General features: G+C 38.8%; 1 protein-coding gene and 1 long non-coding RNA gene across 4 annotated transcripts; both read right to left on the bottom strand.

Moving 5' to 3' along the window:
• Positions 1-7,925: 7,925 nt before the first annotated feature.
• Positions 7,926-10,175, bottom strand: LOC306984583 (urokinase plasminogen activator surface receptor-like). 3 transcript variants are annotated; one of them, XM_079586060.1, is made up of 5 exons: positions 10,056-10,175; positions 9,853-9,969; positions 9,273-9,404; positions 8,592-8,699; positions 7,926-8,476 (listed from the first exon to the last, which is right to left on the bottom strand). In XM_079586060.1, the coding sequence occupies exons 1-5, from the start codon at positions 10,102-10,104 to the stop codon at positions 8,289-8,291; spliced, it is 594 nt and encodes a 197-aa protein (XP_079442186.1). In that variant the 5' UTR covers positions 10,105-10,175; the 3' UTR covers positions 7,926-8,288. The 3 variants fall into 3 exon arrangements, with proteins under 3 accessions (XP_079442186.1, XP_079442185.1, XP_079442187.1); XM_079586059.1 differs by having other exon boundaries at positions 8,083-8,476; positions 9,841-9,969; XM_079586061.1 differs by lacking the exon at positions 9,853-9,969 and having other exon boundaries at positions 8,083-8,476; positions 10,056-10,128.
• An 8,981-nt stretch (positions 10,176-19,156) lies between these two features.
• Positions 19,157-22,897, bottom strand: LOC306984726. The gene is made up of 3 exons (XR_013794605.1): positions 22,604-22,897; positions 21,809-21,856; positions 19,157-19,556 (listed from the first exon to the last, which is right to left on the bottom strand). It is a non-coding gene; the product is annotated as an uncharacterized lncRNA (long non-coding RNA).
• Between the last annotated feature and the right edge of the window lie 3,565 nt (positions 22,898-26,462).

Consider the following 26,462-nt stretch of genomic DNA (forward strand, 5'->3'; position numbering starts at 1 on the left):
TTGAGTATATAATGTAATTTTATATGTTTGGCCCATAGGTTTGGCCTCAATAACTTATTTTACCGGTATATGTTTGGCCTCAATAAATTATTTTGTAATATGACTAAATGCCTGCGTGACAGAAGGAATGACATTGTTCAGCTTTGTTAACTATGAATATGACACTGAACACTTGCAGTTCTGAATGAGACGAAGAATTAAACTCACATAATTAAAGAAGTCGTTTGACCTACGTTATAACGAGTCATAAATGTCTTTTAATTTATATGTTTAATATAATAGAACCGAAGCTATAGATTGTGAATTTAAACATTTACACACAATCTCACACAAAGCCCGCCCTTTTACCCATATATGGATTGGCCAGAAGTTGGGCGGGGTTAGGATTTCCCAAGATTTTCCAAGATGGCGCCGCCCATACCCCCCATAAACGGCCTCAAAACCGTTCTTCAGAAAGTCTAATTGCAGCCATTGCAACAGTTGGATCATTGGAATTAGTTACGTCACCTGCACACTTCGGAGGTCACATTTGAAGGCTGATTGCGTCACCGCGGTGCGATGAAGGCTGTCCCAATTCAATTCTGCATCCTCCGAAGGCCGGTTGCGTCATAGCGGCACGGCGAAAGCTAAAGCGACGCCAAATGCACCCTTCGTTTTGCCGTGAAAGGAAGGACACCTAGACTGCGTTCCACTCCACTTTTAGACATGCACTTGCGAACTTCCCTAAGCACTTCCCCTCAGGGGAATCCCTGCCGCCATTTTAAAGTGCGTTCCACTTTGTGAAGTGGACGAGGGAAGTTTATATGGACAGACACTTGTTCCCTCGATTTTGACAGAGGAAATGCGTCTACTTCATATGTAAACTTCAGGCACCTATATGTCCCACAATGCAGTACGATTGTGATGTCACCACAGATCGCGTCTAATCATCACCACAACAAACAACTATCATATATTAATTATATATTTTTTATTTAAAACAACCCAAACACACCTTTATATATTTGGATGCTGCATTAAACAAATTCTTAAAGGGATTTAAAAATAATAATAATACATCAACTCCATAGCTGATTCCAGGTGATCAAGGGCTTAGGACGATCCAATTCAGCCCATTGCAGTTTCCGCCAGTAGTGGCACTCGTGCAACGTAAGCAATGACATACATCCGAGTGAACGAGACTGAGGGAAGTTAGCGAGAGTGAGTTGGTTTGAGTTGGTTACTCTGTTTTTGGGTCAATTTATTGGCATAGCCAAAAGTTTGTTTGCAGTTAACTTTGAACAGTTTGTTATTTTTGTTTCACTTGTTTTTTTTGTTTGTTTTTTAATAAACACTGAACTTTGACTTCATCAGCACGTCACTTCATATTTTTTTTTTTACGCCTCCATCTGCTGGTACATTCAGAGCAGTGGTGCTGCTACTGTTTGAACATCTTTAAGGCCTTTTTGTGGCAGTTGGCACACCCCTGCCCTGACTCTGTTACACTCACCATCAGAATTAACAAGTATGTACATCAACAAACCGATATGTATATTTCTAATTTATTGCAGTGAACATGTGGGAACTGTATCATTAACTGGATCAAAAACAGTGCATATGTTAGCCGATCTGTAACGTGAATGACTGTTGTAAGATTAAAGTTTGCATCCTTTATCTTTACTCAAAGTAAGAACAGACATTATTTATATTAGTGGAAAATGTGGAGTTTGTGTTGAGTCTGTGTTGTGCTGGTCGTTTCCTAGTATTAGCAGACTCCATGTCATAAAGTTGCAGTGTCGTCGCTGTTGAGTGCAAAGTCAGTAGACGAGGCGAGCGCGCATGCAGGTCTCAGTCACGTGACTGGATTTTGCGGTAAATCCGACCCGGAGCCTTCACATAGAAATAGGAATACTTGCTTTCAGAGGTAATAGCAAAACCCGCCAAGTGGATCATTTTAATGTGAGATTACAACCCCTTCACACACAGGCAATAAAAAAAGGATTAATTTTAGTAGAAAAACTACACATAGAACCTGTTGTAGTGATGACAGACATAATTCACCTTTGTTATTAAGTGTAGTTCTGTACACTGTGTTTCTACATAACTGTTCAGGGATCGCGGCCCCTTTAAATGTTCGGAAGGCGTGATTACGTGGGACGCTGGTCAGCGCCATTGATCTGTTGTTTTGTTTACCTTCGAAAATAAACGACACATACTTGTGTGCTCAAAGTGAGCAGTTGTCTCTTGCAAATTACTGCAATTTCCACACTGGTGACCCCGACATTAGTCTGCTGGACGTATCCAGAGACACAACGCGATCATGACCGCGAACGCTGAACTCCCCGAATTCTGGGAATCGTCAGCATCGGCATGGTTCGCCCAGACTGAAGCGCAGTTCGCGTTGCGTGAGATCACCGCGGATACAACAAAATATTACTATGTTGTGTTTGCTCTCGGAAATTCAACAGCATCCAGAGTGGTGAGCCTAAATCCTCCCGAAAATGAGAAGTATACAGCACTTAAAGCCCACCTGTTGAAAACGTTTGGACTGTCGGACACTGAGAGAGCCAGCAGGCTTTTCTCACTTCAAGGACTGGGTGACAGCAAACCGTCCGAGCTCATGGACCGTATGCTGGATCTTTTTAGGTGAACACAGACCTGATTTTCTTTTCATCCAGCTTTTCCTGCGTCAGCTGCCAGTGCCTTCCGAAGTGAGAGCTGCATTAGCCAACACCACAATCACTGATTGTCGTAGACAAGCTGAAGAGGCTGATACATTTTTCCTGTCAGGGACATTGTGCGGCTGTGCTTTTTCCCGCGCACATCTCTTCGGTGACGGGGGACGACTCTGCACTCATTGCTGCGACCACTGCTTGTCGGCAGCAGTCTTCTGGCACACAACAGCCCTCAGGATTGTGTTTCTATCATGCAAAGTTTGGAACCAAGGCTAACAAATGCCGTCCACCATGCAGTTTCAGTGTTTCGGGAAATGCCAGGGCCGGCGCTCAGTAGTGGCCATGAGTGTCGGCCGCGTAGGCAGGCTGCTTTTCATCCACGATAGCATCTCCGGACACCGTTTTCTGTGCGACACGGGAGCACAAAGGAGCGTCCTGCCTGCATCCCGTTTGGACATGGTGACCGACAGCCACGGCCCCCCTATGGAAGCTGCCAACGGTAGCCCCATCCGCACATATGGAACGAGGTATGTCGAATTGTGTTTCGGAGGACAGCAGTTCGGTTGGGACTTTGTTACTGCAAAGGTTGCCGTTCCCCTCCTCGGCGCTGATTTTTTGTGTGCACATGGACTGTTGGTGGTTGTAAAGAACCGCCGTCTGATTGATGCTGTCACGTTTTGTTCTTATACGTGCACGCTCAGCGAGGCACACTCCATACGACTGTCTAGCATGCTCTCAGCTTCCGATGATTTCCACGGTCTACTGGCCAGTTTCCCAGCCCTCACTCAGCCCACTTTCTGTGCATCTACTGTAAAGCATGGTGTGGAGCACCATCTCGCCACTACTGGTCCACCCGTCTAAGCCCGGGACTAGGCTAACACCTGTGTTGAGTGCCAACGGGCCAAAGTACACCGCCACACTAAAGCCCCGTTAGAATTGTTCCCGGTTCCTGAGAGGTGCTTTGACCACGTAAACGTGGACCTGGTTGGTCCTCTGCCCTCCTCTCAAGGTTTCACATATCTGTTTACCATGGTTGACAGGACCACCCGCTGGCCTGAGGCTGTGCCACTGACATCGGTGGCGTCTGTCGAGATGACACGGGCATTTATTGCCACCTGGATTGCCCGTTTCGGCACCCCTTCGGACATTTCCTCTGACCGAGGCGCGCAGTTCACGTCTGAGCTTTAGGACGCTGTCGCCCTCAGAAATGAGGATGTTCAGACTCATGATGAGTATGTGAAATCTCTTCAGAAAGATCTCAGAGAAGCTGTGCAAATTGCTAAAAGCAACACTACTGATGCACAGAGAAAGCAGGCACAAGGGTATAACAAAAGATCTAAGGGGGCTCCTCTGGAGGTTGAAGACCGTGTTCTCTTAGTAAATAAAAAGGAAAGAGGAAAAGGGAAGTCGGCGGACGTGTGGGACTTGTAGTGATATGGAAAGATCCATCATTGCCCATCTACAGAGTTGAGAATCCCACAACAAAGATCAGCAAGGTTGTCCATCGTAACTCCCTCCTCCCAGTCAATTTCCTTCCATTGGAAGAGCCGAACATCGTATCAACAGTCGTATCAACAGTGTCGGAAGACGAAAAAGATCAAACAGCAGACCAAAGATCTTTGTTCAGTATGGGAAGAGAATCAAGGATCAGTAGAACGGCTGCATGGATTTTTCAAGGTGTAAACCCAAAAGCACCTGGAAAATGTGCTGTAAAGAAGACCAAAGAACATGTCACAGAGTTAGAAAAATCAGTCTGCGAAAGTCAAACAAGAGAGAAGGATCTTTCTACCAGTGAAAGTGAACATACTGAAAGTTCTAGCGATGAACATGGAGCAAGGGATGTGAACTCTGACAGTGAGCAGTCTGAGGATGACAATGGTGTACATGAATTAGAACCAGATCAATTGTGCAGCAGGAATGGAGAAAGGCTCCAAGGATCTGTGAGCAACCAGAGTATTCAAGGTGAATCAATTGTCATGTCAAGTGATGCCAGTTCAATGAGCAGATCGGTCGGAAGCTCTAAGCATCAAGCCTCAAGTTGCAAAATTGGACATGCACAGAGAAAGTCCCCAAGAACGGTGACTGTATAGCAGATACTGCCTTGGAACCAAATGAAGGAACAGTGAGAACCAGGTCAGGAAGGCTAGAGAAACCTGTCAGGCGCCTGCTCGAGTGAGCATGATATTGACTGAATCGGGGCAAAAAGATCCTCTTGCAGAGTTGCTCAAAATTCTGTCAAGTTTGATAGAGAGTTAAATTGATCCTGGAATTCAAATGTTAAGCTGACCTTGAGAACTGACCAGAAATAAGAACTGAGTGAGCTTTGATAGGATTTGAGATTTACTTTTTGTGGGAATGTATGGTAATATGTATACGGGGATATTTCTCCCAAGCAAAATGTTTTGCTATTCACTTGAATGACTGAAGTCTGGGTATCCCACTTTAAAGGAAAATGTCTCACCTACAGCCTTAAAGTTTGCTGAAATTTAGGAGGGGAGAGTGTAGTGTTTGGGGTTTTCCTGGTAACTGTTCCAGCAAACTTTTATTTGTTCAATAATTAAAGTGGTTAAATATAATTATTTACATTATAAATATAATCTTTATTTTTTCTGAAAGACAGGAAAATATGTATTTTTATTTATAATTCATATTTTGAGTTTGTTCTGTGAGTGAGTGACATCATCAGTAATGGACCGGTCGCGCCAGCTCTTTCTCAGAACAGCCTGTGACCATAGACATCATATAGATAGACGCCCTATCGACCGCTACTGCCTATTAGCGCGGTCGAGCCGTGGGGCCGCCATCTTAAACCGGTCACCCGCTTCACTCAGTGTAATCTGTATGGCAGGTGCAATGAGCTGTCATCGCATTTAATTAATCATACCTCACTGAATACCGAACTGATTTTCACGCAGGTTTTTTTTCTGCAAATGTCATTCATGTAGCTATGATACAGGACACATGGTTCGGCTTATTTTAATATTCATAGTAGGCTTAACAGTAATATAATATTCTGATATAAGATATAAAGTGACCAGACGTCCAAAATCAAAATATGTGATGTAGGATATAAGGTATTTTATAAATCACACAATATAAATATGATAAAGGACACATGGTTCGGCATATTTTAATATTCATAGTAGGCTTAACAGTAATAATAAAGATATAAAGTGACCAGACGTCCAAAATCAAAATATGTGATACAGGATATAAGGTATTTTATAAAGCACACACTATAAATATGATAAAGAAGCAGTAACAGATAGTTGCAGTAAAGTAAGATATTTTAATAAGTTGTGACACACACACACACACTCGATTTGCGCATCGCCGTCATGTGTGTATTACACAGGTAAGTTAACATTATTACATTGCTTCCTGATATCACGTGCGCAAACACAAATAACCTATATTTGTATATGTTTATGCTACAGGGCCGTTGAATGCTCGTATCTGATAACCGAGAAGCTCTTGTAATAATTACTTTACCCATAGACAGTAACGTTATATAAACTGACTTTACCCAACCTCTCCATGCCGAGTGGTGCAGTAACGTTAGCTGGCTACGATTTCTGTACAGTAATATCAAAGATCCTTGCTCCTTCTCAATTATCTGGTAATATTCTACTCACAAAACACAACCAAAAGTACGGTAATGTTAAAATGTACTTGTGAAAAGTAATCCCGGGCCCTATTTGCGATGGTCCGCCGATTAGAACAGGAAAATGCTCCACAGTGCTCTGGAATCTAACTGCTGCTAAGCAACGAAACTAGGAGTACGACCGGTTTAAGATGGCGGCCGTATTTCTCGGTGCCCAGCAGCCAATAGGGCATCTAGTCTCTATATAATATCTATGCCTGTGACTGGAGAGAGTCAGGTATGTCTGTGTGGTGCTCTGCAGTTAAGAGAGAAAATATGTAGTATTAAGTGAAGTTTGGAGTTGATAATTATTGTGGAGGTGTTATAAAACGGGAACAAGTTTATACATTTGTTTTTCTGCCTAGAGTTCAATGTATTTTCGGAGTTTTATAAACGCACGTGTTTGTTTTATGTTGCCGCCTGGCGCCAAATTAGAGTGCGGGTTTTTCCCTGTTAATCATTTTCTCCACTTATAATTTTGGTGGATTGAGTCTGTGGAAATGTTTTTAGTATATTAAATGTGTGTAATTTTCATTTGGATGTTAAAATGTATGTATGTTTTTAGCCATATGTGTGACCTGTGTATTAGATGAATTGTAGCTGCTGTTATAGCGGACGGTAGGCTACTTAACGTTTCTTTTCTCATACATCCTTCAGGTGAAAGAGAGTGAACCTGAAGGCTTGTGTTTGAGTTACTGTCCTCTGTTAATAAACTGCAGGTATGTTTCACACTGGCACAATTTACCCCTAACGTATTCCCCCAAAGGCACAACTTACCCCGCACCAGGGGCAAGTTGTGCCACGAGACCACTTTTTTTCCCAAAAGCTATATTTCTGAAACAATGTATTTCAGATCCAAAGTTATTGTTCTCAGGGATGCACCACATCCTGAAATATATGTAAATCCTTAAGTTGAAGGCATTACTGTCATGGCCTCACTTTAAAGTCACTTTGAGTAAAAACTGGCACAACCCCACTCTCCCCTGTGCCAAGATGGCTGTGTGTGAGTGTATCCCAGCAGAAAACATGCATATTTAAACTTTTTTGTTACATATTTACAACAACATATGATGGTTAACTGTATCAAAAGCTATTGACAAGTCTACAAAAAGTCTACAAGTAAATTCATCATTTGCACATTGTCAATCATGTAAAGCAGATATATGTGGAATGATTGTTGTACCGGAATTGAATTTGAATCTAAATGAAAAATACTACATTTAGCCTATATACAGTATAATTTTTTTTAAATATATATATATATTAATGATTGTATTCATAGTTTATTATATTGTTTGACATATAACTGAAAATTAATATCAAATGAATTTGATAGTAATGTAGGCTACCAAGTTACACTGACTGTTCACAGCATTAGTTGAGACATTTTTTCCTTTAGAATAATTGAACCTGAAATATTTCCAAATTAATCAATATCGAAGCAAAACTAATGGAGATCGGAAGTGTATCAAAACAAGAGCTTGTAAATCTGAATCGAATTGTGAAATTAGGATCAATATCAAGAGCTAGACCTTTATAACATGATGTATGCAGTTAAACTGTACACCTCTTCCGCTAGCTAGTTTACACACTTAAAACAATAAGTATTGAGCAAAAGTAGGCCTATTCAGCAAAATAAAAAAATTTATTTAGTGGAAATTTAGTTTGTAGGACAAATGCAAAACATAAGGTGAATTATGTTCTTATAAAAGGTGAAAATGTTCCTTTTTGAATAATTAATGATCATTTGTTTCTTCTCGACATGATGATGATTTAATCGTTTTTTTATTTAAGAAAAAAAATATCGCACTTTCTTTTGAGCTTTTTACATCATGAAGATTTAAAAATGAACCCTGAAATTAGGTGATGAATACATACATTTTCCTGTATAAATTCAGTTTATCACATCTAAACACAATCTAGTACAGAAAAACACAAGCTATATATTCAGTACAGTGTGTGTGATTGTAGAATGTGAAGATCTGCTGTATTCAGTGCATGAGGAAGTAGGAGAGCAGAGAACCGCAGAGGAACAGGACGCTCTGGGTGACACTCTGAGCCCCGTTACACAGGTTCCCCGCACAACATGTGATGTTCTGAACATTAGGAATAAATGTGGAGTCACAAATAGATTTAGACACACAGCCTTTTACATCAATTGACTGGTCTCCAACAATCCCTGATGAAGAGAAAGAGAACAATGGTTGAATTAGTCTAAGCTGGACATATATGTGATCTGTAAATTGATGGTGGAGAAACAAAAATAACAACAATCTTCGTCCTTTTCTTCTCACCTTTTGCTTTAATGCACCGATCTTCACTCCCTGAACAGCTCACTGTGTTTGAGCAGTTATGTCCATCACAAGAGAAACATTTCATTCCATTGGGGATGTTAGGGGGATCTACAGGAGGAAAACATGTATTAATTTAATTTGATTTTCTGTATAAAATATAATCTAATGAAACATAACTCCTTTAGCTACTCCATTCAGTCAGTTCACCACAGACAAGCCTCACCCTGCTTTTTATTTCCTGATTGAATGTCCTTTGGAAGTAAAATTAATGTTGACTTTAAGGAAGATAGTGTGGTAGATTTTTTCTTCTTTCACACCTGACTTAAGTTTAGGGTCTCGCCTATAATCGACGTTAGTTTCCTGTATCTTAGTCTCGACTACAATCGACGTCCCGGTTCAATAATCTTTATACTCTTAGCGCGTCTCCTCATCGACGTCGGTCGAGTCCCCTAACCTACACTTGCTGCGGAGCAATAATACCGACAGACTTAAGACACTGCCTTCAAATATGCTTTTATCACGGCCGGAGGATCTCAGACAAATTTCAGAGAGAATCCCACCCGCAAACAGGAATACAACCGTTTTTATATAATATAAGCATATGAATATTGTTCCTGCAAGAAAAATAAATATCAGTTTAAAATCCATCACAATTTGCACAAGGTCAGTAAAGCACAATACCTGGAACATCTTGGACGTTACACTGGTCTGTGTTACAGCAGGAAAAAGAGACCTTTGAAATGCCGACGTTCATGGACCCACTTCGACAGTCAACAGCACACTCTTTCATCTTCATATTTACACTAATTTGCCCTAAAATATGAATGATACAGAAAAGACAAGTACATGTTATTTTGATGGAATAATTATAAATATAAAAAAAAAGTTGTTTTTATACAATTGCCATTGTTAACAAAACAATCGGAGAGAAAACAAATTAAACAGCAGAAATACATTTAATATTCAGTGATTGATCATATGCGTACGCGTGCATGATACGCACTTTATGGAATGTAATACGCACGCTCTCCCCACCCCTAATCCTACCCAAGGGTTTTCAGTGTGTAGCATATGCACGCAAAAAAAAAAAAAAAAAAACATTTTTGGTGTATAAATGTTACGAGAAATAACATTTGTGGTATAAATACACACTTTCATGAGATCGTGTTGCAGCGATTTAGTAAATTCTGCCAAGAAAAGAGTCACAGTTATATGAGAAGTTACATTTACACCACTCGATCTGTCATACTCGTCTTCCTACCTTGTGATGCCACTGTTAAACTGATGCACTTGGAAGATCCACTGGGACATGTTTTTAACTTCTGATCCGCACAAGAATCCCCCAGATTCGAGCACACATAACAGCTGAAAGAGTGTCCTTTCAAAACAGAAAACAGAGAGACAGTGATAGAGATCCAATGAAAAAAATATATATACATCACAAACACTTTTTTGTCTTCGTACCTGCAGTGAAGAGAATGAACAGAAGAAAAACTGAGATTTGCAGATCCATCTTTGATCAGGAGGAGAATGAAACATCATGCCTGTTTCAGAGCTCATTTTATAGCTTATCACAAGAGGAGGATCTTCATGGGAAAATAAGAGTGGAGAAGCAGAAACGATTACACAATTGACTTAATTTAAGGAAATTACAAGCTCTTTGCAGGTCTACAAAAACCAACCTTCATAGTTCACCCAAAGATCATTCACTCGTCCTCATGTCATTCAAAACCTGTGTGACTTTTTTCCTCAGCAGAACATGTTCTAGAAGAAAGTAAAATGTCTTCTTGTGTTCTGCAGAAGAAAGAAAATCATATATAATTTAGTTTAGGCTTTAGGGATTTGTGGCCATTTGGTGAGGAGGATGGAAAGTTATTCAGAAACCAGTATAAACATTAAAGGATTGAAATAGCTGCAGTTACAGTAAGTAGTATATGACCATATATGACATTAAACGCCCTATCAAACAGGACCATAAGTTTGATTTCCTCTGAAATCAGGAACAATCAGACTTGAGGCATTGTGAAATACAAAAACAGCATTTAATGACACACCACGGCTTCATCAATTTCATCACATTCTCAAGCACATGACTAAAAGAACTAATCCGGGCATTTCCCAAGCTTCATCTGCAGGGATACTGGAGCCTATTGGGTAAACTTTCTTTTTCTTTCTCTGTTAATGTCTTATTTGAAGTTTTTAACAAAAAGCAAGAGGATGAAAGCAAGAACAATAGCTATATTTCAAAATAAATACAAACCAATTAAAGGACAGTGGGTAACATAAATAAAGCACTGAAAAAAAGGGTTTAATCTTCTCCTAAATTGATACTTCTCAATAGTATAGACTCTATTTGTATAACGTGAGATATTTATATTACAATATTCATTTATATATATATGTGGTGATGCGCTCCATGACAATGATTAGGGGCGGGAGTGCCTAAGCGAGCGCGTCATTCTCGTTCTGGAAGTGACGTCATCCTGGCGTTCGGGAGTGCGACTGAGGAGGAGGACTGTAAACTCATTGATAACATATCCGTTATGGCAAGCCTGTAATTTGCACCCTATTGAGTACATTGAGCGGTGTGATTCACTATTTACCGTAATACAGGGCTGGTGTTACAGCAGGCTTGGTGGGAATAGCTGGGCTTAGTGACGACCGATTGGATTGTGTTTCCCCTTGCCAGTATGGAAGGCCAAAGGGGACAAAACGTGTGAAACTGACGCGTTAACACGCATTTACGCGTTAACACGCATTTACGTGTTAACACGTCATTACGTGTTAACGCGTAAATTGCGTGTTAACGCGTAAATACATTTTTGGGACATTAGCACCACCTACTGGTTTCGTGCTGCTCTTGCTCAAACACAGAGAAAGCTTGTAAATACCAGTTTTTAATGTGAAATACATGTTCAACAATGTACTTTTCATAGGTTAAAACTAGGCATATAATATAATTACAGCAAATTTTAAATGGGCCTCTGAAAGTCATGACCATTTTCACAATCACAAAGTTTTGTTAGGATAATTACACATTTCCTTCAAATAGTATTTTCATAGCCTACACTCATACTGTAGCATATTTCTAAAGCATCTTTTTATAATTTAACTATATGCATTATTTGTTAGATAGCCCCTTCTGATAACACATTGGCCCTCATTTATCAAAAGTGCGTACACCAAATTTCCAGCGTACACCTGGCGTACACCCAAAACCACGGTGACTTTGCGATTTATCAATATGGACGTTGGCACGCTCAAATCCTACGCCAGCTCAGGAGGTGGTGTACATGTACGCACGTTTTGAGTTAGTGCTGAAATGCGCAGAAAAACAATTCCTAACACCACAAAACGCTCGCATGAGGTGGTTTTTCAGGCAATTCGAAAAAGGAATATTTCGCAAAACTGCAATGGAAACAGTTTTTGCGCATTTACAGTCACCTGAAGACGCGGTGTGTTTGGGGTCCGTGTCCGCAAATAATAATAATTATCATCATTATTACTAGGCTATATTTAGAAGACGCTTTTATCCAAAAAAGGAACAAAGCAATTCGTCAAATGACATTCATAATACGGGTTAGACAATAATAATACAGGACTAAGATTATCACAAATAAACACAAGATTTTGACGCATATCCAAAGGGTTTGTGGAGCGGAGTGTGGAACGCGCACTGGATGGCACGGAGGCGCGCGCGCGAACACTTTTTCCTATCAATAGTGAAACAATTTAAAATACTCCATCATTTCTGGTCATACTGAAAATAATAATACATTATTTGTAACTACAAGAAAACGTTGTGCTTTTGTAAAATAAAATAAAACAATCAGTTTCATGATCTCCGTGAACTGGAGAGCGAGAACTGAAACAAAATATAGCCTATCTAAAGCTTGAAATGTCCACTTTAAAACGAACAAATTCGAATCGAAAGCTAATACATTTTGTTCTGATTAAGTAATCCGTATGAAAGGTGCATTTCTCTCTAAAAGCGCATTAACAGCGAAGATGGAGATCTTAGCCGACTTAGAAAACAATAGTTTAATATTGGCTCTTCTCATTCATCACTGCGGGAAAATATCAATTCCAGATTCTAATTTGACCTTAGAAAACCATTAAAAAATGGTAAATGGACTGCATTTATATAGCGCTTTCACAGACCCAATGGCCACCAAAGCGCTTTACATATTGCCTCACATTCACCCATTCATACACCGACGGCGGTGTCAGCCATACAAGGCGCCATCCAGCTCGTCGGGAGCAGCTGGGGTTAGGTGCCTTGCTCATAGACACCTCGACACTTGGTCAGGTGGAACCGGGGATTGAACCACCAACCTTTCAGTTTGTAGACAACCTACATGAACCACTGAGCCACTGCCGCCCATTAAAATCGACATGTTTTCCATATTAATTTGTGTATATTTTACATGTTTAATAAAGGGGCAAAAAGTCATTAAACAAAAATCTGAAAATTCGTCGATATTTACTTTTTTTGCGCAGCAGTTGGTGTTGCCAGTTCAAATTAAACTTTTGGTGTTCAACTTTGCGTTTTAAAAAGACAACCGTTAATTTTTCGTTTTTCAATTAGCCTACTTTAAAAAGGAAAAACGAATAGACACAAAAGTAGCCTATACATGGATCTTTTGGAATAAGAGACAGAGTTCTTTATTAAATTAATAAAATAAACAATAATTAGCCTATAGCCTAATTAGGGTTGCCACCCGTCCCTTAAAATACGGAATCATCCCGTATTTACAAGTAAGATGATGCGTCCCGTATCAAATCAATAAGGGACGCGATTTGTCCCGTATTTTACATTAGGCCCACATATAGTTGAATAAAAACAAAAGGATTTTGCAGTATGGATAATACTAATAGCAAATATAAAGAAATCAATTTCGTTGTAGAGAAGCTCATTGCGTGATTGCATTTCAGCGTCTTTGTTTCTATAGCGACTGAGTCTCGTGAACATGCGCTGTAAACCTGCACGTTTTTTAACTCCTTGTGCGCTGGTCGGGTCTTTTCGACCCCAAATCACGTTTGCTGAAATAAAATAAAAAATATTTTTGTCCAAATGGCGTGAGACTTTGCACGGTTGACAACACTTTCTAGATCTACAAAAATTTTTTAATAAATTTGAATAATATCTGTTTTTTATGTTAGTGTGGGCGGAAAAAAGTCACACTTGTGTTGTTTCAACAAAATGTAATTTTGAAACAACATAATAGTTTTTTTTTAGGATTTATAGTTTTAGGAGGATTTATTATATATTTTTTAATTTAGGCTATATAAATAAATAAATAAATATTTTTTATACAAAAACTGTTTAAAAAAAAGGTAAAATTACCCACATTTCTAACGTTCATGGATATAGATCATTTGACATGGTTTAGTGTAAGATCTTTGCCCATCTTTTGGAAAATGCCGTTTTAAAAGTAAAGAAATGATCACTTTAGTAGATGGCTGCAGAGCTACACCATTTGCTATTTGACTAAAATACATATTTTCACTAGTTTTTAGTTGGATTCATATCTACATATTATGCGGGGGTTGGGTGAAGTGAATGGGTGTCCCTTATTTTGCCACACTGAAGGTGGCAACCCTAAGCCTAATACAAATAATAATAATGACAAAGACATTCTTCTTCTAAATAACAATAAGCGTCATTAATAATCAAAATCATAATAGGCTACTAATAAGAAAAATATTACAAATTGTCATGCAATTATTCACATCATCATCACTATTGTACACCCTATTACATGTGACGTCATACGAAATTCAACGCTAATAGTTTCAAAACACGTGCTGTAAAATAATGCATTGTTTGTGATAGGTAATTTGCTCAACCAACCAGCGATTTAAACTGGATTTCCACCGGAGAAGTTTCTCCTCTTTGCCGTCTTCCGTGTGTCCATGGCGTAAAATGAGGGCGTGGGGGAGGCGGAGACGTGAATATAAAGGGCCGTGTTAATCCAATGACGATCGTTTTCAGCCGCGGCATTTATCAAGAGGCAGGTTTGCGTACACCTGAATTTCAAAGGTACGCACAGCTTCATAAATCAGGCGGTGAGAGGAGTGTAAGCATGATCTTACGCCAACATATACGCCCGTTTCGACGCAAGATTGATAAATGAGGGCCATTAAGCCTTGTGAATCTGATTGATCGTATATATCAACACACACACACACTACACTTTACACATTAGATTACATTAAACATACTGATACTGAGATAAGATACACCCGTGCAGCACTTTTAGCCTTCCTTGTATTTATGAAAATACATGTTTATCAGAAAGTTTTTGATCAAGGGTTTTGATATACAAGTTTTACCCCTACCCCAAATAATTACATATCCAATACAAACATGCAGCAAATATTTACTTTTGTATATACCAACTTCTGAACTTAATTGAAATTCTTCATTCAAAAGTGGCCCAAACCAAGTACTGAGTACATATGCATGATTATATTTTTCAGAGGAACATTTCTGTATTTAAAATCCTTCTTTTGTTGATTTCATGTAATATTAAAATTTTGACTTTGAATTTGGGGGTTTCAAAAGCTGTAAGCCATAATCATAAAAATTATAACAAATAAAGGCTTGAAATATCTCACTTTGCATGTAATGAGTCTAGCCTACTTTATTGAGAAGCACCTGTGTATATGCTATATTACAACACACACTACACACACACATGCGTAATAATATAATAATCTAAAGTGAGTGGCTTGAAATTTTAATAAATGAAATCAAACAGAACTTCCGCTTTTAATGTCATTTTACAATGGATATTAAAATGTGAAATGAATATAGGACCAAAAGTAATCATATATATTCTCGCCTAAATGTTGGATAGATTTGGAGTGCTAATACACTCGTGATCTATCAATTCAGTTTCCTGGAAGTTGAAGTGACCCTTCCATCAGTGTCGTTGGCTCATCGCTCACGATGGCTCATGAGGTAAGCTCAGCGTAGTGCTTGAGTCACTCTATCATGAATAATGCAAATAAAATAAAGGTGTTGTGTCACGGTGACACCGCCTGTCGTTACTGTTTGTAATCATTCTCATGACTATTAATTTAGTGATGCACACCTTCGTTTTATTGTATTTATTCATGAGATTGTGAAAAAGCGCTTACCTAATGGATACGATGAGCCTACGTCACCTGACATCTTCCGTTCGGTGCGCGCCGGTGATGAGCATCGTATAGAGAGACGGGAATCCATAGCCTACATAATTTTTCCAAATTATATATTACACTTCTTTACAGGTAACTGTGAAAACAAACTAGCTTTCGGTTATAATAAACACTGTTAAACATATTACGGTGGGTTGAAAATATATATATATTTTTTTACTTTAGCCTATTTGATTTTGTCATGAGATTGTTGCTTCGCAATTAGCGCGACAGCCTGCTATTATATGCAATAGCCTACATCAAAAATACCGTTACAGTTGGAATCCATAAGAGTTTATGTTGTTTTCAGAGCATTTTATTCGACTTACATATTTGGTCATTTAACCCCCTGTGATATGTCTATTAACAGCGAGTTATACTACTAGCATAGGCTAGTTTTAACACATCATCCCCCCCCCCCCCCCCCCCCCACACACACACACACATTTTTCCACAGAGTTTCCCCACATTTATGGTATTTACAAGATAATTAAATCATCGATATCAATTATATTAAAAAAATGGTAACACTTTACAATAAGGTTCATTAGTTAACATTAGTTAACTACATTAGTTAACATTAACTAATAATGAACTGCACTTATACAGCATTTATTAATCTTTGTTAATCTTTGTTAATGTTAATTTAAACATTTACTAATACTTTATTAAAAACTTGTTAACATTAGTTAATGCGCTGTGAACTAACATGAACAAACAATGAACAGCTGTATTTCTATTAACTAACATTAACAAAGATGAATAAATACTGTAACAAATGTATTGCTCATTGTTAGTTCATGTTAGTTAATACATTAACTAATGTTTAATAAATGAACCTTATTGTAAAGTGTTACCAAAAAAATTATACTTTAAGGCTTTTACTTTTATGGCACAACCAATCAAATAAACTGATGACACAATTACAAAAATTCTAGACATTGGATGCAGTTATTATAAACTTTATTATAAACTGAATAACACAACAAATAAGTAAAGATAGATAGGCCTAGATAGATAGATAGATAGATAGATAGATAGATAGATAGATAGATAGATAGATAGATAGATAGATAGATAGATAGATAGATAGATAGATAGATTCCTAACTATATTACACTTCTTTTCAGGAGGATTACAATGGCGCTGGGACAGTTTCTGTAAATATACAACTCTGTTCTGGGCTGGCTATTGTCACAACGCGCTAAGTGGAAAACAGACTAGAACAGGATGATGAAGAAAGTTTCTTTAATACTCAGAATCATTTCCATAACAGAGAGATACTCACACACGTGTAGCCAGGGCCGTTTCTAGGCATATAGGAATCAGATTCACAAGGCTTAATGTGTTATCAGAAGGGGCTATCTAACAAATAATGCATATAGTTAAATTATAAAAAGATGCTTTAGAAATATGCTACAGTATGAGTGTAGGCTATGAAAATACTATTTGAAGGAAATGTGTAATTATCCTAACAAAACTTTGTGATTGTGAAAATGGTCATGACTTTCAGAGGCCCATTTAAAATTTGCTGTAATTATATCATATGCCTAGTTTTAACCTATGAAAAGTACATTGTTGAACATGTATTTCAAATTAAAAACTGGTATTTACAAGCTTTCTCTGTGTTTGAGCAAGAGCAGCACGAAACCAGTAGGTGGTGCTAATGTCCCAAAAATGTATTTACGCGTTAACACGCAATTTACGCGTTAACACGTCATTACGTGTTAACACGTCATTAACGCGTACATTTCGTGTTAACGCGTAAATGCGTGTTAACGCGTCAGTTTCACACGTTTTGTCCCCTTTGGCCTTCCATATGCCAGAAACTCCTCGACCATTTCTCAGTGACTCTTACTGGAACAGCGCATTTGTTGTGATCGTCTGACTAATACTTTCTCTTATCTCTTAGTCTTATCCCGTAGTGACGCTTAAACCTAGCAAATTCAGTGTTGATCTTTGGGCTGGCGTAACGTACAGCGGCGAATAACTGAGTTGTCATTTTTATTTCGCTCTTTTAGCAGAAACATTGTCATTTAAAGTATTTACGTTTGTAAAATTGTTATTATCTGTTTTTGAATGTCTTACATGTATTTCTAAATCCGACCTGAGAAGGGTGTACTTTTAAAATACTGTAATCATCAGGGGCCTCATTTATAACCGGTGCGTACACACAAAGCAGGCCCAGAAAGAGGCGTACACCACTTCCGACGCAAAAGTTGTGATTTATAAAAACAAACTTGACGGGAAAATGTGCGCACCTGCACGCAAACTCTGACCCATGCGTACGAACGTTTTGGAGACGGAGCAGTTTGGCGACACCGATGGTGAGCTGGGGCCTCATTTATAACCGTTGCGTACGCACAAAACAGGCCCTGAAAGAGGCGTACGCCACTTCCGACGCATAAGTTGTGATTTATAAAAACAAACTTGACGGGAAAATGTGCGCACCTGCACGCAAACTCTGACCCATGCGTACGAACGTTTTGGAGACGGAGCAGTTTGGCGACACCGATGGTGAGCCGGAGTTAAATGTCTTTTTTTGTCACTTTTAGACAGAAAATCTAAATAAATGTATACATATAGGCTACAGAAAGATAATACAAATATAATTTCACTCACAAAGCCTATCACTTGAAGCAAATATCCACATCTTAAATGTCCGCGCCAGCGAGCGCGTTGGGCCGTTTAGTGAAACTGACGCATATCGGCAGATGAAGTAAAACTGTAAATCTTCATTATGAGTCCTAATCATAAATAGGCTACAGTGCGTGTTCACAATAACAGTTTAAACAAAATAATGATTTTAAACTATGTTTTACTTCTGATATAAACATTTAGATTAAATATGCCACTCTTAAAGGAGTTAAACACTTAAAGTTAATATATATATATATATATATATATATATATATATATATATACACTGTAAAAAATTCACCCGTATATTTACAGTAAAATACTGGCAGCTGTGGTTCCAGCCCTTTACCGCAATTTTACGGTTTCAACTATGCTGTAATTTCACAGTAAAGTACTGGCAGCTTTGGTTCCAGCCCTTTACCGTAATTTTACGGTTTCAACAATGCTGTAATTTCACAGTAAAGTACTGGCAGCTGTGGTTCCAGCCATTTACCGTAATTCTACAGTTTTTAATTTTACGGCTGAGCTGTAATTTCACAAAGTACTGGCAGCTGTGGTTGAAGCTATAATTCTACAGTATAAAAAAGTTAGAATATAAATACTGTTTTCTATTTACTCTATTGTCCGATATCTATTAACATCCCTATATAAATAGCATAATGTATACAGACATTCCAAACAGACTTTTTACTCAATGGAAAAAATAACGAAAAAATAGATTATGGTACAGTATTTGCCATTTATTTAAAACAGGTCACAGGTTTTAACAATATTTTCACAGACAAATTTGAAAAATACATTTTCAAATTCAATGAGAGGAACCAGTGGGCAAAACCAGAAACCTTACAAAGAGGAAAAAACTAACAAACAAAAAACAAAAAACAGCCAACATGTCACATCAGCATCCAGGTCTGAGAGGAAACCATTGAGAACCAATGGATGAAAAATCCTTGATAGAGGCAAAAAACTGCCAAAACATCCCAAACCTGCTTTTGAAAGATCTGACCTGAGAGGAAGTCCGGATCTGAGAGGATAATCAAGAGACCCAATGGGTGAAAAAACGTAGGAAGTCAAGAGGCAAAAAACAGCCAACACGTCCCACATCAGCTTTTGACACATCTGGTCTGAGGAAATCCAGATCTGAGAGGAAAGAAAATCAAGAAAATCTTAGTGGTTAAATAAATCACAAGGCAAAAACTAGTGATCACATATTCTACGAAGACTTTTAAAAGAGACATACAATGATCATGTTAATATACTTAAAGGATTAGTTCACTTTAAAAAAAACTTTTGCTGATAATTTGCTCACCCCCATGTCATCCAAGATGTCCATGTCTTTCTTTCTTCAGTCGAAAAGAAATTAAGGTTTTTGATGAAAACATTTCTCCATATAATGGACTTCAATGGGTCCCAAACGGTTCAAGGTCCAAATTACAGTTTCAGTGCAGCTCCAAAGGGCTTTAAACGACACCAGACGATGCATAAAGGTCTTATCTAGCGAAACGTTCGGTCATTTCAAAAATAAATAAAAAAAGTTTAAGTTTTATAAGCACAAACGCTCGCCTTGCTCTGTTCTGTGATGCGCGTTCGTGACGTCATGTGATACGCAATTACGTTGAAAAGGTCACGCTTCTATGAAAAGTCAAAAATGTCTGTCCTGACGAAAATTTTCTTTTAGGCTTTTTAATATTACAACACCCAGGATACGCACACGAAATGGGCATTTTAAACGATAAACTAACACAAAGACATTTGAATATGTGTATATGGTCATTTGTAAACACTGACTCGGTACGGCAAGCGTGACCTTTTCAGCGTAATTGCGTATGAACAGAGCAAGGCGAGCATTTGTGCTTATAAAACGTAAACTTTTTTGTTTATTTTTTAAATGAGCGCACGTTTCGCTAGATAAGATTCATCGTCTGGTGTCGTTTAAAGCCCTTTGAAGCTGCACTGAAACTGTAATTTGGACCTTGAACCGTTTGGGACCCATTGAAGTCCATTATATGGAGAAATGTTTTCATCAAAAACCTTAATTTCTTTTCGACTGAAGAAAGAAAGACATGGACATCTTGGATGACATGGGGGTGAGCAAATTATCAGCAAAATGTTTTTTAAAGAGAACTAATCCTTTAGCTAATCATAGAGAGCAAATGAGGGTGTATGTTTGTTACAGCATAGAGGAAAAACATAAAAAACATAATCTTTCTGTTAAAGGGATAGTTCACTTTGAAATAAAATGTTGGTGTGTTTTAGCTTACCTCAAGGGCATCCAAGATGTAGGTGTCTTTGTTTCCGCAGTAGTTTCAATTTTTATATTTTTAGCTCAACCCGTTCTTGTCTGTCAGTCATATAATGCAGGTCTATGGTCACTGTCTCAAAGAGCATGCACAGAGAAGTCCAAATTAAACCATTCCCCATCGTGAGTACACATTGATGGCCTAAGACACGAAACAAGCGGTTTGTGTGAGAAAACGAACAGTATTTATATAGTTTTTACCTCTTGTACACAACCACGTCCAAGTGATCTGAGGGCGTGCGCTTCCTGGTGTGTGACGTGTGCGCCGGAAGTGATCTCTCGTGCGTGTACGTCATTCATTGTTTACACAGAACAGAGATTGTAGGTAAGATGGCTAATAGAAATGGCACTAACTTGCGCTTATCCGGGATGTTTAAACCGACGTAAAAGAAAACAATTACGTATGGTTTCTTTCCGGCGCTTGCACAGACTAAGCCAGAACGCGTGCACACGTCACACACCAGGAAGCGCGCGCCCTCAGATCACTTGGACGTGGTTGTGTACAAGAGGTAAAAACTATATAAATACTGTTCGTTTTCTCACACAAACCGCTTGTTTTGTGTCTTAGGCCATCAATATGTACTTACGATGAGGAATTGTTTAATTTGGACTTCTCTGTGCGTGCTCTTTGAGACAGTGCCTATAGACCTGCATTATATGACTGACAGACAAGAACGGTTTGACCTAAAAATATCAAAATTTAAACTACTGTGGAAACAAAGACACCTACATCTTGGATGCCCTTCAGGTAAGCTAAAACATACCAAAATTTAATTTCAAAGTGAACTATCCCTTTAACAGAAAGATTATGGGGTCAAGACAAGATGAGAAAGTTTAGCTGTGTGTAAAAGAAAGTGATTGTTTTTTCCAGTTAGCCGGAAAGGAGTAGATAGTTAAGTGATTGAGTGTGTGTGTATTGTATAGAGATCTGTTAAGGTATATGTGCAAACAAATGTTTAAAGCAGAATAAGTACATTTGATAGTACAGTGGGGAAAAAAGCTATGTGAACCCTCAACCTTTTGGAATTGGTTGGTTTTCTGCATTAATTGGTCATAAAATGTCATCTGATCTTCAACATGGCGTGAAACTCACCAAAGATTAGCTGTGTACAGTCTCAGTAAAACATCAAGTGACTGATTCCTAGAAAAAAAGAAAAAGAAAATAATTATTTTGAAATCTTTAACCAAGCAAAGACATTTAGCATGGAGCACGGAGAACATTGAATAGTGAAATGCCCCAGCTGTTGAGAACTGTCTGTCTGTATAAACGTGTTTCGCGCCGAAAAGTCGAGAATATCCGTCTCTGCCTCGTCTTTCAAACACAATCTCTTTGACTTTTTAATACTATGTCTATATGTGCATGTGAATCTCACAAAAAATCAGGTACTCGCACCACTAAAACGAAAAAAATATAGGTTATATCTATTTTGCTTTGGGAATTTTAACAGCTTTACATTGTTTGCATTGAAACTAAACAAATTGACCACAAAATTTGTATTATTATAATGGATCTGGATATTTCGAGTAGTTTTGTAATTATTCTCCATCTTATGTGCATGATATTATGCGAATAAAATGCATCTGGTAAGATTCGCATCGTGTAACGCTACAGAATCAGAAATCCATGTAAATCGAGTTAAGGTTACTACAAAAGAAAGCCAAACTAATTTCTAAATGGTAACTTAACTTTAACCAAGCAAAGAATTCACCGTAATAATCGGAGCTCAGAGAACATTCATTAACAGGCGAAATGCCTCAACCGTTGAGAGCTCTGTCTACAAAAACGCAATTCGCGCTCAGTAACTTGGCAGTCAAAAATACCTTGTAAAAAGGGCGATTTACAGGTGGGGAGCAACATAATAGAATAACAGCAAATAAATAAACTTACCTTGAACAGTGACCTTCATTAAAACAGCCCAGAGGAGTGTTGCGAAACAATTCTGTTCTTGACTGCTTCTGTTCAAAAATAGACCGCGTGAAGATGCCCCGCCCCCACGTGCTATTTTTTACAGTCCACGGCTGTTTTTTCCAGGAAGAAATGGGTTTACATATAAATGCTGTAAATTTACCACAAGTAATTAATTTATGGAACATAGACTGTAAAATTACAGGATTAAACTGTTTATTTAAATAACAGTATTTTACTGTTGGAAATTGGCTGTATTTTTACAGCAATTTTTAACAGTGTATATATATATATATATATATATTCAATAAATAGCCTATACATATTTGTTGTGGATGTGGATGCAATGCTTTTGAACACTTTTCCTTTGGCATGCTGTGTTTTAATGTTTTAACTACAGAGATAATTGCTTATCATGATAATAGCAGATTGTGGAAATATAATGCACAACAAGGTCTATCTGTTTCCATTACAAATATAAATCAATTAAAAATACTATTTGGCCAGTGGGATGTAATGTAATGTGACGGCACATCCGTATTTCATATTTTCCTAATATCTTGTACCGTTAAACATGTTATCACGTGGATGAATAATCATATGTAAATGATATGCAGATCAGGATATGCATAGTAAAACTAGGCGTTGTTAGCTCCATATATGGTTATTTCGGGGAGGAGACGCATGTGCGCACAATCTCCCGCGGAGTGGGATTTATAAAGTGAATTCTGCGCAGGTTCTGGCGTACGCACGGTTTTATAAGTCAGAATATTTTTTTGCGCACGCCATTTTTGGCTTTCGGGCGCACGCACACTTTTAGTAAAGATCCTACGCACAGTTTTATAAATGAGGCCCCTGGGGGGATCCTTAGCCTACTAAAGGATCCTTAGCCTACTAAAAGTGTAGGCCTACGTGCGCCCGAAAGCCAAAAATGGCGTACGCAAAAAAATATTCAGACTTATAAAACCGTGCGTACGCCAGAACCTGCGCAGGATTCACTTTATAAATCCCACTCCACGGAAGATTGTGCGCACATGCGTCTCCTCCCCGAAATAACCATATATGGAGCTTACAACGCCTAGTTTTACTATGCATATCCTCATCTGCATATCATTTACATATGATTATTCATCCACGTGATAACATGTTTAACGGTACAAGACATTAAGGAAAATATGAAATACGGATGTGCCGTAGTAGCCTATCCTTGCCTTGTTTTTGAATAAATAAATCAAATAGTGTAAAATACATTTCAGAGAAAGTTTTTCTCAATCTTTTCCACTGACCAAATAGTATTTTTAATTGATTTATATTTGTAACAGATAGACCTTGTTGTGCATTATATTTGCACAATCTGCTATTATCATGATAAGCATTATTTGTTTAAACTGTCTTTATATAGCCTACCAATACATAATTACAATGTAAGTAGGCTACTCTGAAAGGTGACTAACAATCGAGTGTCTGTAGTCCTCTCAGGGCTGCAATAAACACAGCTACTTATTCCATTCGGAACGAATAAAATTATTGGCTGGGCGACTATCACTCTCCCTCGCTACCATGGCTACCACCCAGCAACGGCTCGCCCATAGAGGGCGCTGGGGCGCCGACCTCCCTGCCAGTTTTTTTTTTTATTTTTATTTTTTTTATAATCTCTCATTTTGAAAAATAATCTGTTAATTACATGCTATTAATGGTTTTACTTAAGAATGTGTTTAGAACTCTCCAGAATGATATTTGCATTCACTTCATGTTGGTGTAGTAGTAGTAGTAGTAGCCAATAGGCTGTCTTCACTGGGCTCCAGTTCGCTCAGCCCTACAGTGCTGGAATTTAAGCCAATGGTTCCCCGGTTGCTACGCAAAAAAGTTTATATTTCGCCAATCATCGTCGTCTAATTTTAAGGTTTAGGGGCTCTGAAAATATCGCCCGTAGTACCAAGATAAGAGCAGTGCACCACGGGACATTTACCTCAGAGCGGAGTGCGAGTGCAGTATGGCGGCGCCGGCGACGTTGAATAGCATTAATGTAGTCGTGGGAGTTAATCTAGCCCCAAATTCAGTTAAATCTCTACACCTGTATCCCTTCGAAAGAAGAACATTAGCGGGAAAACTAATTGTAAAAGATCTCGGACCAGACAAGCCAGAAGTGAATATAACCCAACAGGCGCGAGAAAAGGAGAAAACCTACAAGAGAACCTTTTCCCGAGGTTGGTTCGATCGAAAGTTTTGGCTTACTAGCTGTGGTTACGCCAATGCAGTCTTTTGCTTCCCTTGCTTACTGTTTAAAACAAGTGCTTGTGATAGCTCGTGGACACAGACAGGAGTGACAGACCTGAAACATATGTCAGAACGCATTAAGAAACATGAACGGGCAAGAGTGCATATGGACAACTCTGTGAAGCTAGCCATGCTAGGCCAAATTAGCATAGCCACACAGCTAGATGAGGGACACCGCATTGCCATAAGAAGGCACAACGAGGAGGTGGACAGGAATAGGCATATTTTGTCAAAGATCATTGATGCTGTGAAATTTTGTGGTGCCTTTGAACTTGCTTTGCGTGGTCACGATGAGAGTGACGCATCAGAAAACCCTGGCATTTTCCTGGGTCTAATTGATATTATGGCCTCAATCGACCGTGAGATTGGAGGTGCACCTGGAGAACGCCACTGTTTTTAAAGGCACTTCGAAGACCGTGCAAAATGAACTGTTAGACTGCATGTTGTCAGTTCTCAGAGACCGCATTCTGGAAGAGGTGAAACAGTCGGACTATATTGCCATTCAGGCAGACGAGACAACCGACATCTGCACTCATTGTCAGCTTGTGCTTGTGCTACGGTACATAGATGGCCACAACAACATTCAAGAACGTTTTTTTGAGTTTATCGCGCTTCCAAATGCGACCGCTGATACGATTGCCACTGCATTATTGGAAAGACTGAGCACCATCCTTCCTGCGGGACAAGAGAGAAAATTAATTGCCCAGGCCTATGATGGTGCTGCAGTGATGAGGGGTGCTACAGGTGGAGTGCAGCGTAAAGTGCAAGACGTCTACGGGAGTGCATACTACGTTCACTGTTATGCGCATCAGTTGAACCTCATTATGCAGCAGGCAACATCCCACATCCCAAAGATCGGCCAGTTTTTTTCAGATGTTGGGGGGTTTTCTACATTTTTTTCCAAGTCATTCAAACGAACGGCAGTGCTGGATGAAGTGGTGGCACACAGACTTCCAGGTGCTTCAACAACGCGATGGAACTTCCACAGTTGTGCTGTTAACACCGTTTACGAGCACAAAGATAAACTGGTTAAGTGCTTCCAAACCATTCGAGACAGAGGAGACTTTGATGCCATATCGAAGAGAGAGGCCGGGGGTTGTATGAGAATGTTGGAAGATGAGGTTTTCTGTTTTATCCACTCTCATTGACAGATGTTTCTGAGCGTTTAGCTTGCCAATCCTTCACATCCTTATTGGCCGTTTCCATTGCTTGAGCTACTTTCAAAGCCTTTTCAAAGGTTAGATCCGCTTCTGCCAACAGTCTACGTTGAATACGGTCATCATTTATGCCACATACCAGTCTATCCCGAAGCATTTCTGTCAATTTTTCTCCATAGTTACAATCATGAGCCAATTTCCTTAAAACTGCCACATACTCGAGTACAGTTTCCCCCTCTTCTCTTGATCTTGAATTGAATTTAAACCGCTGTACAATTTCACTAGGTTTTGGGTTGAAATGCTCTTTAAGCAATTCTACTAATTCACCAATGTCTTTGTTCCTGTTTTAACTGGGCTCAGTAAATTCCTCAGTAGACTGTATGTTTGACTTCCTACAGTGCTCAACA

This window comes from Phoxinus phoxinus, assembly GCF_949152265.1.
Source record: "Phoxinus phoxinus genome assembly, chromosome: 17".
Classification (NCBI taxonomy): Eukaryota; Metazoa; Chordata; class Actinopteri; order Cypriniformes; family Leuciscidae; genus Phoxinus; species Phoxinus phoxinus.